General features: G+C 36.0%; 1 protein-coding gene across 1 annotated transcript in view; it reads left to right on the top strand.

Moving 5' to 3' along the window:
* Positions 1-663: 663 nt before the first annotated feature.
* The window catches only part of VIT (vitrin), a 131,320-nt gene continuing 115,731 nt past the window's right edge, over positions 664-16,252 (top strand). Inside the window, exons 1-2 of the mRNA XM_051976143.1 lie at positions 664-729; positions 11,284-11,349. Coding sequence (XP_051832103.1) covers positions 678-729; positions 11,284-11,349 — 118 coding nt within the window. The 5' untranslated portion in view covers positions 664-677. The remainder of the gene's footprint in view (positions 730-11,283; positions 11,350-16,252) is intronic.

Here is a 16,252-nt window from a genome sequence, read left to right on the forward strand (position 1 = left end):
AAGAGGCTGATTCCGTGATTTGTCTACCCTATCTCTAGTAACTAGTAAGTGTCAGAGGCAGAATGTGAATCTAGGTCTTCCCAATACTAACCTCTGCATCAAACCATCTGCTCTTCTATAAGTATAGGTATGGCATAAGTAAGGAGTGTCAAAGGTTCAAAGAATCCTTAGCTCAGAGTTTTGAGGACCAATCACTGGAAAAGGCATGACAGACCCCTGCAGAGTTTACCCAGCTAATACATTTGCAGACCAACAGTCCCCCAATGTTGGCAACTCTCAGGATAAAACCCCAAGATGCTCCCAGAAATAAGCACAGTATCTGACTGGCGTATTTCCAAACCTGGTCTGGTATTTTGCTGAGACTGTTTTTTTTTTCCACTGTCTCATTGTTTGGTCCAAGGAAAAGACAAGAACCCAAAAGAAATGGCAAAGAGGCTGATGGCTCCAGTTGGCATGTCTAGCCTAGGATAGCTACTGTGTATGCCAGAAACACAGGCCATCTGTTATCTCAGTATGACACGTACAGGAGGGCACAACTTGGGATCCTGGGGCTCCAGAGAACAATGTAGAGTGATATAGCTGATTCTCTATCATTAAGTGAGCTGAAATTCAGAACTTCTGGCTGAAATGTTATGGTGTTATTGTTTCTTCCTCTCCAGGGTGCCATTCTGATATTTATGGGAATTGCTGTTCTCGCTATGAAGGCATCTGTTATTGAAATGTTCCTTGGTAAGTACTTTTATATGTGTATCTGGATACACTCATAACATTTTCCTAAGAACTGAGGGAAAAAACAAGCCAAAAAAGTTTTAAAACAAAAAAAAAATTGCATAAACACTATTGTAAGTCTTCTCAAGATAAACATTCTGGGAGAAAGTTATAAGAAAGAATGTTAACTGAATATTTGATTAATTTTATGTGCTATTCATCTACCTACTCAGAAACACAAAAGCATGATTGCTGATTGGTTTCTTGATTGCCTGGACTCAAATTTAGTCCAGCACATTTCTAGGTTAAGGCTCTGAGAAGCCCTTTACTTCCAACCTAGTGGTTTTCTTATTTACAAGGATGCATCCACCATTTAGTGAACATTTATTAAGCACCTACTATGTGTTAAACATTGAAGAAAATCTAAACTTATATTGAGCATAACCAACTACCTATTGGACAACTAGGTGGTACAGTGAATGGAGTACCAGGCCTGGAGACAGGAAAACTCATCTTCCTAAGTTGAAACCTGGCCTTAGCTATTAGCTGTGTGACCCCAGGCAAAATACTTAACACTTAACTGTTTGTCTCAGTTTCCTCATCAACAAAATGAAGTAAAAAAAGGAAATAGTAAACCATTCCAGTATCTTTGCCAAGAAAAGCTAAATGGGGTCATGAATAATTGGACGCAACTGAAAAGCTACCGAACAACAAAATAACCACCACTCTTGAGCTTATAGTTCTACTTGGGGGGAAACAGCACATACACAGAAGCAAATGAGTTAAAAACAAACAAACAAACAAAAAAAAAAAAAAACCTGACTCTCTCACTAGCCACTCAATTTCCTCATCTTTAAAATGAATTGGTTGGAGTAGACAACCTCTAAGGTTCTTTTCTATTCTATATTTTGTATTCATTCTATATTTTTATTGACTTATGCATGGAGAAGGGGTACTCTCATCTTCCCCTCAATTAATGTAACCATAGGAGGCCCAGACAGCTAAATTGAACAACCAATCAAAGGTGTTAATTAGTTGTGAATAAGTTCTTGATAAATTTGGGAGGAGAGAAGTGCTTTGATCTTTGGATTAAGATAGATGATAGCCATATGACTTATGATTGGCTGAAAGACTCAGATAAACCTCATGTATAACACAACAAATCAATTTTTAAAATCTCACAATACATTGCAGTGAATTGGATAATCATCAAATTCAATGGTAACAAATTATTGAGAAGTTATTGCTTTGGGGATGAGGGGTAGGAAGGAGATCAAGTTTTTTCCCCTCAAACCCTGTCCTTGTGATGATTGTGAATTTCTAAAGATTAGACTATCTGGAATTTCCATCAGAATTCATAGCACTATCCTCTTCTGACAACAGCATCTTCATAAGGGGCTAAAGGCAAACTGGAAACATGAAAGAAAGCCACATGAGAATTCTATTAGGGTACCAGTGTTCACTCTCTGGTCCAGCAGAGAACTATATCTAAGGAAAACTTCATGGGGTTTCTATAAAGGGAGGAAAGTACTTCCAGTAAACAGAAGCAATGAGTTTAGCCTTTGGCTACAAGTGATCCCTAAGTATGAGTTCACTTTCCCCAGAGATCTAGCATATACTTTGGGAATGTTGCCTGTAGCTTTTTTTTTCAGGGGTGGGGGGGAAGGGGAGATGTTTCCATATCAACTCTTTTTGCTATACCTGCTTAGTAAATGTGAATACCCATTTTCTAAAAGCTAATTAAGTATGGCCTGTATGGGCCTGTATGGGGCTTCATACCAGTAGGGCCTCATGAGCAACATTACTAGAAATCTTACTCTCTCAAAGCTTTTGCTATAACCATAAAGGAATAGTCCTCAGCTTTTCTGTGGGGACCTAGCCCACCAGAGCAACTGGAAGTTGGAGAATGAGCTCAGGGAGATGGGGAGTCAATTCTTAACTATATGCATTGTCTATCCCCATTCTATATAAGAATGTAAATTCTTTAGAGAGCAGGAAATAAGACACTTTTGTTGTATTTTTTTTTAATCCCTAGGATTTAACACAGTGACTAGTCCATCTTTAATAAATGATTGATTGAGGCAAAGGAAGGATTCAGACAAAGTGCTATAGAAATATTAGAAGTTAATTCCTACTTTCAACTGGCAGGTAAAGAAGGAATCAGAGAATACCTGAAAAGCAATGAGATTCTGAAAGGTGAAGATAAAGAGAGTTCATTCCAGGCAGAGGGGAGTAGCCTAATTAAAGGCAGAATATGACATGCTGAGCTTGAAGGACAGCTAGTCTGTTTTGACTTAAACATAGAATATATAAAGGGAAAACAAAGTGAAGTAAGCTAAAAAGAAACTAAATATCCAGAGATACTCATAGTGTCTGAAGTAGCAGCTAAGAAATGCATAGGGAAGCCTTAAGTACCATATAATCAAAATCATCCAAGGTACCTAGCTCCCTTTTTTCCCCATCTTCTCGCCCCCCTCCCTGCCAGCCCACTGCCCCAGTCAGAAGGCTTCCATTTAGCCTGGGGCAGCTCACTCAGCACCACCATGCCTGGCTAGCTCCTCTCCTTTCTAACAGGCCAGGCTATCTTCTCATTGATACCCTCTTCCAGGAGCACCATTTCCATGCTGTGAAATCCTAAAGAGGGAGGATCTTACTGTCCTGGGACTATACCTGGAACCAAGTATTATAAAAAAAATTAGGTATTTTGCAGCATGTCAGTGATTAATTTGGGCAACAAAAGAAAAACCTATCACCTTTTGACCCTTTTAGAAATGCTGCCTCTCTTTCTTATTTAAAAGTAACACTAAAAGCACCATAAAAAAAACACACCTCATAGCCAGCCAGCCAGGAAACTTTACAAGTGGTCCTCTGGCATTTCGCATTTGTCTTCTTCTTCAACCTGTCAAATTGACACCTACATTTCACTTCTTAGTACCTTTAATCACTCATTCCTAACAAGAGAAAGACAGAAGGAGTTAGCTCTGGTCAGTTGGTAGGATTTTTTAAAAAGGCTTTCAGAGTCCAATATGCAATCACTTCACAATCATGTCCCAAAATGATCAAGACGAAAAAAGGATATCTCCCCTTTTCTCTTGACTTACATACATTCAGTCATCTCCCACTTCTCAGGCTATCTTTCCTGACTTCTTTCTTCCTTTTTACCCTATCCTTCTCAGCTCACTCCCAAGGGGTCCTTAATACTGAGGTCCTTTCAAGATTAAAATTATGAGGAATAGGGAGATCACAGTCCAGTTCTCCGAAGCTAAAGTCTTTCTTAAATGAAGCTTTCAAGTAATAAAACAATACAATAATCCTTTTTTTAGAAAGATTGAAAAGACCTATTATAACATTATACTTGTGTGGGGTTCGGTGTCAAGAAGACCTTTAAGAGACAGAAGTAGAAATAGTTTTTGGACATGGATTTGGAAGACCAGCTTGTTATAATGACATTGCAAGACCATAGATTTAGAATTGTAAGGAAACTCAAGGGTCCACTATTCTAACATCCTAATTTTACAAATAAGTAAACTAAGGTTTAAGGAGGTTGTGATTTGCTGGCTGTCAGGTAATAAATAGTAGACTAAGAGTTTGAATCCAGTCCTGTGACTTTAAACCAATCATTTTCCCACTGAGCCATATGGCCTCCTTTTCCAGGAGAAAAGGATAAATAGAATTTACATCTGGAAGAGAACTTAAATATCATCTAGTCTACAAGGTTGATTCAAAAGATGAGATTAAGAAAATACGAGAGAGAGAGAAAGAGAGAGAGAGAGAGAGAGAGAGAGAGAGAGAGAGAGAGAGAGATAGTCACACTCTAGTTTTGTGTGTGTTCATTTTGCTGAACTTTTCCCCTTTCCTCCAATTTTTTGTTTGTTTGTTTGTTTTACAAAGGATAGCTCACTGAATGGGGAAGGAGAAAAAAATATATTCAATTATCCATTCCATATAATGACTTTCTCCATCTTGGTTTCACTATGTCACAGGTTGGTGCAGTAAATTAAATGGGAATTTTGGGGGGAGTTTTGTGGAAGTCACAGACAACATGTGAAAGCCAGCAGAAGACACAGAAAAAGTTTAGAAACTCAGAAGTGCATAAAATTGATATATAATATCAACATATTTTATCTTTTAATATCACAATAATTCAGACCTTCTCTGGTATGAAGGACAAGACAATAAATTGGATTTTCCAAATCAATGCACTTCTAGCCCCCACAATGTGGAAGTGATAACTGTATTCTGAAATGAGATGTGATGCAAGAACAAATGACATCAATAAAATTTTAAATAAATATAAATGATCTCTAAAACCCCTTATAGTTCTGTTATTGCCTAATCTTAATCTCCTCATCTTAGGGGTAAAAACACTAGTCTTTGAAAAGTTAAAATAAAAAAACCTTTGTTCTTCCAACCCTGGTTCTGCAAGTCTTGAGCAAGTCACAACTTTCCTGAAGCTCAGGTTCTTCTACAAAGTAAGAAGATTAGACTAAATGTCCTTTGACATTTAAATCTTTGGTCTTATGATTCTATGAAGTAAACTGATTTTTGTTGCTCAGTCCTTTCAGCCTTATTGGACTCTTCAGGGCCCCATTTAGAGTTTTCTTGGCAAAGATACAGAAGTAATTTGCTATTTCCTTCTCCATTTCATTTTATAGATGAGGAAACTGAGGCAAACAGGGTTAAGTGACTTGGCCAGGGTCACACAGCTAATAAGTGTCTAAGGCTGATTTTGAAGCCAAAAAAAAGACCTAGATTCAGTTTATGCCTCTGACACATAATGGTTGTATGACCCTGGAAAGTGATTGACAAATCAGTAACCCTTCTAATCAACTCTCTAATACCATAAGTAAAAGAGAAAGGACTGACTTACATTAGTGGAGATGGTTTCCTCACCCAAGAGTTGCCTTATATCAATGAAATCACAGGTTTAGTGCCTATCATTTTGGCATCATAAAGGAGATTAGTGATCATTTAGTCCAACTATACGTGAAAAAAATCCCCTTTGCAACATACCAGACAAGTCATCACCCAGCCTGTGTTTCAATACCTCCAAAGATGGAGAACCTATTACTCTAATTATTAATTCATGATTCCTGACATCTGGCCTAAATCTGCCTCTTGACAACTTCCATCCATTACTCTAGGTTTTTTTTTTATCCCCTCCACTCAGTCTTCTCTTTTCTGGGTTAAGTCCCCCCATTTCTTTCATATAATTCTCAAATGGCATGAAGTTAAAATCTTTCATTACCCTCGTTGCCTTTTTCTGGGCATTTTCTAGTTTATCAATGTCATTCCTAAAATGTGATTCCCAGAACTGAGTACAATAGTGCAGATATGGCAAAATGGAATAGGATTATCACTTCCATTATTCTAGAGCCTAAGGTGAAATGTAACCAGAGGTCAAATCAATTCTTTCAGCTACCATATCACACTATTGAGACTTATTGTTTATTAAACACATTTATCATTATCTCACTTTTAACATATTATGGATCATAGCTATAATTTACTTAATTTACATCTAGATTTCATTCAGTTCAACTCTTTCACTTTACAGATGAGGGATCTGAGGCTTGAAATGGTAAATTATTTATCTAAGGTTATACAAGTAGTAAATGGCAGAAAGAGGGTCTTGTATTTCAGAATCCAGAATTCTTTTCTCCATGTCATGTTTATGACCAAATCTTTGCTCATAAGATAAAGCAATCCGTTCTTCTCCTTCCATCATTAATTAAGACAATGATTTCAGAAAATAAATAGCTGTCAATCATTCTTTGTTGCTAATAGTTCTAATGGCCTCAATATAAACAGTTTTTTTTTCATTGTTAAATCATCCTAGATCTATTTATTTTCCATTTTTATAGGTTTTCTAGCCACAGTGGACAAATAATTCTTTTCTGATTTGGAGGCAGACACACGTGTACACACACACACACACACCCCTCTCCATCATCAGTAGTGAGATTACTTTCAGATGGGTCACTGCTTTGAACCTTCCATTAAACACTGGCAACTCTGTCACTGTTTCATAGGCTCAGCTGGACCTCTTAGAAAAGGAAAAATTAGGCCGATTTCCTTTCATCCAAACTCCACATGCAATTCACCATCCCCAATTTAGCAAGAGAGCTCTTATACAGGAAGGATGAAGAAAGATTTGCTCCGGGCATGAACACATTAGGAGGCCTTCCCTGGTCAGCTTGCTGCCTAAAGAGTGATTTCAAAAGAGTCTTTAATTAATAAGACTGGATTGCTGAAGTCAGAGCCAGTATCTCACCAAAAATAACAACCCAACTTACCACTACTGTTAAACTGAATCCAACCATGAACATTTTCAACCTGGAGAATTTCTGTGACAAAATATGAGTGATGCTAAGGGGCAGAGGATCTTAATGAAAGCACTTTCAGTCCTAATGATAGCAAGACATAGAAACTGCAGGCAACATATAAACACAGAACCAGTGACAGTTTTTTCAGTGACCACAAGGATGGTAACAGATTTTTCTCCAAACTCTGGTATAATTTCACATAGTCAATCCTTACAAAAATGTTAGAAATATTCATCTTGTATTTATTTCATTTAAAATATACTCTAGAATTCTAGATAAATAACACTCATTCATTTCAATGCAATAAGCATTTATAAAATGCCTATCATGTTCTAGACATTAAGAAAAAAAAAATCTTATCACAGATCTTGCTGTAATGAAACTTCTGATTGACCATGGGCAAGTCATTGAATCTATTTGGACTTCAGTTCCCTCATCTCTAAAAGAAGGGAATTGAACTATATGGCTTCTAAAGTCCCTTTCAGTTCTAAATCCATAATTCAATAATCTGATGGAAAATATACTCACATGTCACCATTTTACAAGGGAAAACAATATAAAGGCAAAGGAGAGGTTCGGACAAAGCACTATGTGAAGGAGATACATGTAATTTTCATTTAGGAAAGAAGGGACAAGTGAAGTCAGGAATGGCTTCTTGGCACTTAAGTTGAAATTTGCAACAATAATTTTCACACCTGGAGATAGAGGGAAGAAAAATAAAATTTTAAATAAATATAAATGATCTCTAAAAACCCCTTATAGCTCTGTTATTGTCTAATCTTAACCCCCTCATCTTAGGGATAAAGATACTAGTCTTTAAAGAGTTAAAATTTAAAAAAACCTTTGTTCCTCCAACCCTGGTTCTGCAAGTCTTGAACAAGTCACAATTTTCCTGAAGCTCAGGTTCTTCTACAAAATAAGAAGATTGGACTAAATGTCCTTTGACATTTAAATCTTTGGTCTTATAATTCTATGAAGTAAACTGACTTCCCATGCATGGGAATGGTATGAGAGAAGGCACAGAGACGGGCTAACACAAGATGAAAAAGGAAGAATAGTTTAATTTGGCTTGAAGAAAAAGTACATGAATTCAAAATTCATTGAAACCAGACAATGGAAGCTTCTAAATGCCTATCAAGAAAATGTATGTATGGATCTAAGGGCTATAAAACTGTCTATATCTTTTGATCTAGCAACATTATTATATATTTAGTATATAGACTACTAGCATTATATCCCAAAGACATCCAAAAGGGGGAGGGAGAGACTTATTTATATAAAAACATTTACAGCAACTCTTTTTGTGGTAGCTAAGAATTGAAAGTCAAGAGGATGCCCATCAATTGGGGAATATCTAAACAAACTGTAGTATATGATTGTGATGGAATATTGGGGTATAAGAGATGATAAGTAGGATGATTTTGGAAAAACCTGAAAGATTTACATGAACTGATGTAAAGTAAAGTGAGCAGAACAGGAGAACAGTGTACACAATAACAGTAATATTATATGATAGAGAATTGTAAATATGGAAATGCTTAACATAATTGCACATGTATAAACTATATCAAATTGCTTGCCATCTCACAAAGGGGACAGGAGAAAGAGGGATAGAATTTGGAACTCAAAACTTTTTTTTCAATGTTTATAAAATTATTTTAATATGTAATTGGGGGAAAATATGATATAAAAATAAAATGTATGTATATGTGTATAGGTATAGGTATATATGTACATGACCACCCACATATATATTTATATGTACATACATATATGTACACATTCAAACACATATTTACACATATACATATAATCTATCAATTTTATTTTCATCTCATCTTAACCGCTAGTACCTTGATGCATTCTTATACCTCCATTCCTTAGACATCTATCTCTTTTTGAGCTCTCTTCAATATTTGACATTCTTGACCACTTCCTTATTACCTATTTACTTCTGACTTCTATAATGTAGCATTTTCATGACTCAGTCTACTTCTCTGACAAAGTCGATTTAATTTTAACTGTCTAAAACTTAGAAGAAAAGATTAAGCAAAAGACATGTTTTTCAAAAACTAGATAAATAATAAATGTTTAAATTGAAATGAAAATAAATTTTATAGTAATCTGCATTAAAAGAGTAGTAAGACTGGATGAGATCCAGACAAAAATTCTGAAATATTATTAAATGGCTATATTTTGGGACACTTAAGGAATGGTAGTGTAATGATCAATAAGCATGTCTTCATCAAAAACAAGTCATACACTTCAGATGGAAAATGCCATCTGCATCCAGAGAGAGAACTATGGAGACTGAATGTGGATCAAAGCATAATATTTTCATCTTTTTTATTTTGTTCTTATTTGTTTACTTGGCATTTTTTTTTTCTTTCTCATGGCTTTTCCCCTTTTTCCTCCTTTTTCTTGCACAACATGACAAATATAAAAATATGTTTAAAAGGATTGCACATATTTAACATATATTAGAGTTCTTGGGTTTTAGAAAGGGGGGAATTAAGGGAGAGAGGGAGAAAAAATTTGGAACACAGAGTTTTGCAAAAATGAATGTTGAAAACAATCTTTATATGTATTGGAGGGGGGTGAAACAAGTCATACAAGACTGAATTCATTTTCTTTTTGGCATGGCTACTAAATAAGAGCTAACATTTATATAGTACCTATTATGTTCCTGACACTATATCAAGCACTTTACAATTATTATGATACTTGATTCTCATAACAGCCTTGTTCAGGGTCATACAGCTAGTAACTGGCTCTTTCTTACTCTTAGAAATTCCTAGGGAAGTTTGTAGATACAGTTTATCTGTGTTTCAGCAAAGTACTTGCTCTAGTCTCATGATCCTTACCTTACTTTTGGGTTTCTTTGGCTTCCTTCAAAGATCAACTTTAATTCCATCTTCTATAGAAAGCTTTACTGATTCCTGTAGCTACCAGTGCCTTCACCCCTCTAAGATCCCTTCAAAGAATTAATAAGAAAAGCATAGGAACATTTCCCACCATTGTCTTGTCATAATGTATCCCCTTCCCTCATCTTAGTCTCTGGAAATGAAAGGGGGATTGAACTCAAAGTTTAACTCAGGTCCTACAGAGCATCAGTTCCATTAAATTCTGGTTCAGAGCTGCCCTCCCCATCTTCCCAGAACTCTGGCTCTTCAGGGCTTCCTGTAGGTCTGATTGCACTAACCATCCTGTAATCCTGGGCTCCAAGAGTCCCATGGCTTAAATTCCCAGATCCAGGACTCTATTTTCTACACTGAAAATTGAAAAGGACAAATAAAACAGAACAAAACTGGCAGCCTGTTTCTTGTGACTATGTGGCCAAAGAGAAAATGGCCAATAATCCCGCTTGACATTGTGCCGTATTCTATGAGTGAAGAAGTCCTTTGCCCCTAAACAGTATCAAAGTGAGAAAGTAAATATGCTTAATCAGGTGGATTTAAATGTACAGATACTTTTGGTGACACAGCCAATGGGAAAAAAGGCTGCTCCCCAAAAAGCTGCAGAATATTCATGCATTCACTAATCCTTCTTGTCTCCCACAAACAGGTCCCTTACATTTCTGTCTCAGGTGATCCAGGCTATTTGTCTATTATCTAGTATCTAGTGCCATTTAAAAGATTGTTTTGTTAGCCTGGGATGGGCATATACGGCATAAATTTAAAAGCATAAATTTTTTGAGAATTGTAATTTAGGAATTTGGTCTGTTACCATAATGGTTTATTGTAGCGTCAGTACCTGACTGCTTCTGCCTCAAAAGATTCATGTACCTCAAAAAGCCTTTGAATTACTATCCCTTCATATATTCTTGGTTGAAGAAAAGGGGATTATATAGCCTTAACAAAACAAGGTAATGTGGATATTATAGCTCTCTTCGAGTATTTCATGGATTGTCATATAAAAAAGGATTCATCTAGCACTGCTTGGTCCTACAAGATAGAACAAAGAACAATAGGTGAAAGTTGCAGTGACAGTTTGAAGGCAAAGTGAAAACCCATTCCAGCAATCACAACTATGGACAAGTCAAAAAGCATTACCAAGTGGTAAAAAGTCCTCAATCAAGGGAGGCTTTTAAAGAGAGCTTGGATGACCAACATTGCAGAAAGGACATTTTTTTTTCATTTATGGGTCAGACTAGGTGACCTTTGACGTCCTTTCCAGCTCTGAAATTGTGTGAATAGAGATAGGAGTTACACCAAATGATGCTAATTAACCTTTTCTGTACTTTATCTAGTATTGTTGCTGATTGGAACTTCTGGATCTAAAGAAGTCACAAAAAAGAGTAAAAAGCCAAAATTTTGTAAGTAGAAAATAATCGATTCTATTGTAAAGCTGTTTTTTTTTTTTTATGAGAGATATTATGCTGGGAAATTTTGAATTTTAAGTTTTATGTTTAATCATGTTATCCTTGGAATTTAATTCTTAATAATGTTATAGTTGGTATACTTTATTCTCTGGAAAAATGGAAAATGCACATCTATATACCAAAAGATACTGAGCTCCCACAGCTGAATTAGATTATAAATTTCCCAAATTTTGAGAGGATGTCTCCTATTTAGCAGCCAAGAAGTTGAATCTGAGGAAACTTTCATTTTGACCTGAACAGAGAACTCTTAGGAAGGCAGTCTCTCAATAAAAGCAGCTATAGCTAAATCTGTGGGGAAAACACCCAACTAGGGAAAGTAGGTAGAAGACGTTAGGGAAAGGAAAAAATATTTATCCAGTGGAGAATTCATCATAGAATGAATTGGAAGGAACCTTAAGGACTATCTAATCTCCTATTTTCCCATTTTATAAATCTCTGAGACTCAGAGAAGTTAAATAGCTGCTCTTGATCCTACAGGTAGTCAAAGGGGGTTTCACCTGAAGTCTTTCAGAGACAGCTCTCTTTCCATTCTACAGATGCATCTCAGGACAACAAAAAAGGACCCAAAGCATATTAGGGATATTATGGGCAGCTAGGTGGTATGGAGCAGTTTGATGGCACAGGGAATAGACACTTACTATATGAGTGATCCTACACAAATCACTTACCTCTTTTTGCCTCAATTTTCTTACTTGGGTTATGATAAGGATCAAATGAGATAATAACCGTAAAGCACCTAGCATAGGGGCAAATGTGACATAATAAATGTCATATAAAAGTTGCCCAATGTTATTATAATATTATTATTATTAGAGTTAAGATTTTGTGATTATTAGATACAAAAATTAAGAAGGAATTATCATTAAATTTTCATTAAAATGTAACCTTAAGGATGGGAACTATTCATTTTCATCCTTGTATGCTCAGTGTCTCACACATAATAATAGGTGCTTAATAAATAAATACTTGTTGGATTGGATAAGCAAGACTGAAATTTGAGGTTTGTTCTTTTAGGATCCGTTCTCCAACTGATCTTGTAATTAATGTGTCTTTAAATGGAAAATTTTCATGATGTGAAATAAAAATAAGAGACTTCATCTATACCCTTAAGCCCTACATGTGGAACTTCCGGATAGAATGAGACAGACCTGGCCTAATACCCAGAATTACTAATAGGACCTAATTGTAATTAGTATTTCATGTCAGGAACCAGAGCCAGTAAGAATGGCCCTGGGGCAGATATGTGGAAAACAATGATTGGGTTAATATGGAAACTAACATACTACCTAAGCATTCTGAATGAGGAGATTGTAGTTTATCCTAGAGAAAAGAGGGATTTAGTGAAGACTTTCAGACAGGAGAATGACATGGGCAGACTTGTGCCTCAGGAAGATTATCTTGGCAGGTGTGGAGGAAACATGTGTTGCAATGGGAAGAGCACACAAATTGTCGTCAGAGAGCCTCAATTCAAAGTTTAATTCTGCTACTGACTACTTGTTTTATCAGGGCAAGTCACTTATTTTATGTGGGTCTGTTTCATCCTTTGTAAAAATAAGATGGTAGGACTAGATGATTCCTGAGGGACCTTCCATTTCTAAATCTAGAATCCTATAATTCCACACTGCAGTCAGTGATCCATAAGCACCAATCTGATTATGCCATCCCCCCTATAAATTTCAATGGTTCCCTATTACCTCTCCAAAATTTTCTGTGTAACTCTTTTTTCCTGAGGTAATTGGGTTTAAGTGACTTGCCCAGGGAAATGTTAAGCCAGCAAGTGTTAAGTGTCTGAGATCATATTTGAACTCAGGTCCTCCTGACTTCAGGGCTGGGGCTCTATCCACTGCACCACCTAGCTACCATCTGTTTAACTCTTAAGGTTAAAGTATTCTCTAATCTTTTCAACTTCATTGTCCATTACTCCTCTTGTACCCTTCAATTTATCAAGAGACCTCCTTTTGAATCTCACAGGATATCACCTGTCTTTACATTGCCTATCCCCTCTGTCTGGAATATACTCCTAGCTCACCATATCAACAAACATTTATTAACTATCTCTTATTCTAGGAACTGGGGATGAATCTCTCTCTCTTACCGCAAGACACAACTCAAGCACTATCTTCTATATGAAATTTTTCCTCATTTTCCCAACTAGTAGTGTTCTCTCCTTCTCAAATTACTTTGTGTTTTGCTCATTTGTAGTTATTAGCATTTATTCTCGCTACAATTATTCTATAATAAAACTATATGGTCCTTTTTCCCATGTTAGAATGTAAATTCCTTGAGAGCAAAGGTTATTTCATTCTTTAAATTTACATCCCAAATACTTAATAGGTATTTAATAATATTCACTGATTGATTGAAACTATGAAGGATAGATTGGAAAGGGGGAAGACTAGAAACTAGGACATCAGTTAGGAGGCTATTATTTAGTTTTCTTTGACTAGGTGAAAGAGGCCATTCTTTGTCTCAATTGCTATCTATTCTTCATCACTGAATGGGGATGGCTTCAGTCAAACTGAGACCCATTGAAGACCTTAGCTCCCATTTCATCTAGAACCATCTCTAGTCATCCTGATCTATAACTTGCCATTGGACCCAAATGGCTCTAAAAGAGAAAAATGAGGTTGGTGACTTTGCATAGCCCTCCCTTATTTAAATCAATTCACCTGCATGTTATGGCATTACCTCTCTGATGTCTTGGTCTCTTTGAGAATGAAGAATAAACAACAACAGATAAAAGTTGATGAGAATCTAGACTTTTGTTCTAGTCATGTAAGTGAAGATAATAATAATGATTATTAGTAGTAAAATAACTAATTATTATAATTAAAATCATATTAATAATTTTAATCTTAGGATCATTGTAATGATTATGAAACTAGCATTTATATAGCACTAAAATGTTTGCAAAATGCTTTGCAAATATTATCTCATTTTATTCTCACAACAATCCTGAAAGGTAAGTGTCATTATCCACACTTGAGGAAACTGAAGAAGATATCCACACTAGAGGAAACTGCATATATTGCAGTGGGAAGAGCACAAGATTTGTCATTAGAGTATCTCGGTTCAAAGCCCAGTAGCAACTGACTTCTTGTTTTATCATATGACCTGTTTTAGGTTAAACATCTGGTAGGTGGATCTGAACTCGTCTTCCTGACTTTATTCACTGTGCAACTTAGCCACAAAGGCGAAATATGTTGTGGAAGTGGAATCAATTAAATTTAAAAAGCGATTGGATATTTAAAAAAAAAAAAGTGATTGGATATGTGGGAGTTAAGGAAAAGAGAAGATTTAAGGATACTTGTGATTGTAAACCTAGATGGCTTGATGAAACATGAAATTTATGGGAATAAACATATGGAAAAATATGATCAGTTTTGTTTCAGAAATGTCCATAAGATATTCAGGTAGAGATATGGTACTAGAATTCATTTTAGAGACTAAGCTTGGATGTAGAAATTTGAGAAACGAAAAGAGAAATAAATGACGATACACCAAGGGATATTAAAAAAGAATGATGAGACAGGCTGAAAGAGAAACAGGAAAGGTCAGTGTCATGAAAACTAATGAAGGTGAGAGTATCCAAGAGTATTAGCAGTGTCAAAGGCTGCAAAGAGGTCAAGAAGGATGACGATTGAGAAAAGATCACCAGAATAAAGATTAGGAGAGAGCAGTTTCAATCTGAGTGGCAGGATAGGAAAGAAGATTTCAAGGAATTGAAAAGTAAGAAGTGAAGAAAAGGAAACAATGGCTTTTTCTAAGACCTTGGTTTTGAAAGAAAGAAAATAATCAAAGAAAATAGGTAAAGAGGATAGCAAAATCAAATAAGACTTTTTAAGGATGGAAAGCACTTGGGCAGGTATGTAGGAACATGCAAGGAGCCAGTCAACTAAAGGTGAGCAAGAGGTAGGAGCATCTTTAGTAGACAACAAAATCATAGATTTAGAACTAAGAGGGAGCTGAATGATGATCTAGTCCAACCTCCTCATTTAAGAAATATAATAAATAAGAAAACTGAGGTTCAGAGAAGTTAGTTTGATCAAATTAAGTGGAAGACCCAGGAATTGAACATAGGTTCTAGGAATCCAAATCCAGAACTTTCTACTATATCATGCTGTGTTTGTAAATAGACAAGGATGGGATCAAGGTCACAAGTAGAATGCATAGTCTTAGAATAGTAAAGGGCTCATCTCAGAGACAAATGAATGGGGAACATTCAGAGGGATTTTTAGGTAAAAAATATGGGAGAAGAGAGATTTCATGGTGGGTAGTATAATTTTTTTAATCGGGAGATAAGGTCCTCTGCTGATAAAGAAAAAGAGAAAGAAGGTAGAAGAGGAGGCTTGAGAAGAGAAGAGAAGGTTTGAAGTAACGGCTATAGAGAATGCTGTTGTGAATCAAGCAAGAAAGAATAAAAAGGATAGTGTTGAAGTAATGAGGACCCAGTCAAGACAAGGATTGTGTCACTTTATAGTGGACCCTATCACAGTCTCCTTCCTCACTAGTATACAAAATATCATGAATGAGAGTGGAGAAAGGAGAGACAGGGGAGGAGAACTAGGAATTGATAAAGAGTGAATCAAAATACGATATATGGGTAAGAGATTCAAGGGTAGAAAAGTGTTTTTTTAAATAGATGAACTGATTAATAATAGAAACAAGAGAGGGAAAATGAAATAAGAGGAGTGATGGACTGGAAGTGGTGTGAGGGGTAAGGTGACTGTCCCTCAGTAAAAATAAATCTAGGATTAGGAAATGGCAGAGGGAGAAATGGAAGGATGAGAGATTGATTAGAGAGAGAAGTTTCAAAGCTCTGGATCATGGAGTTAAA

Source organism: Antechinus flavipes, chromosome 2 (assembly GCF_016432865.1).
Source record: "Antechinus flavipes isolate AdamAnt ecotype Samford, QLD, Australia chromosome 2, AdamAnt_v2, whole genome shotgun sequence".
In the NCBI taxonomy this organism is placed as follows: Eukaryota; Metazoa; Chordata; class Mammalia; order Dasyuromorphia; family Dasyuridae; genus Antechinus; species Antechinus flavipes.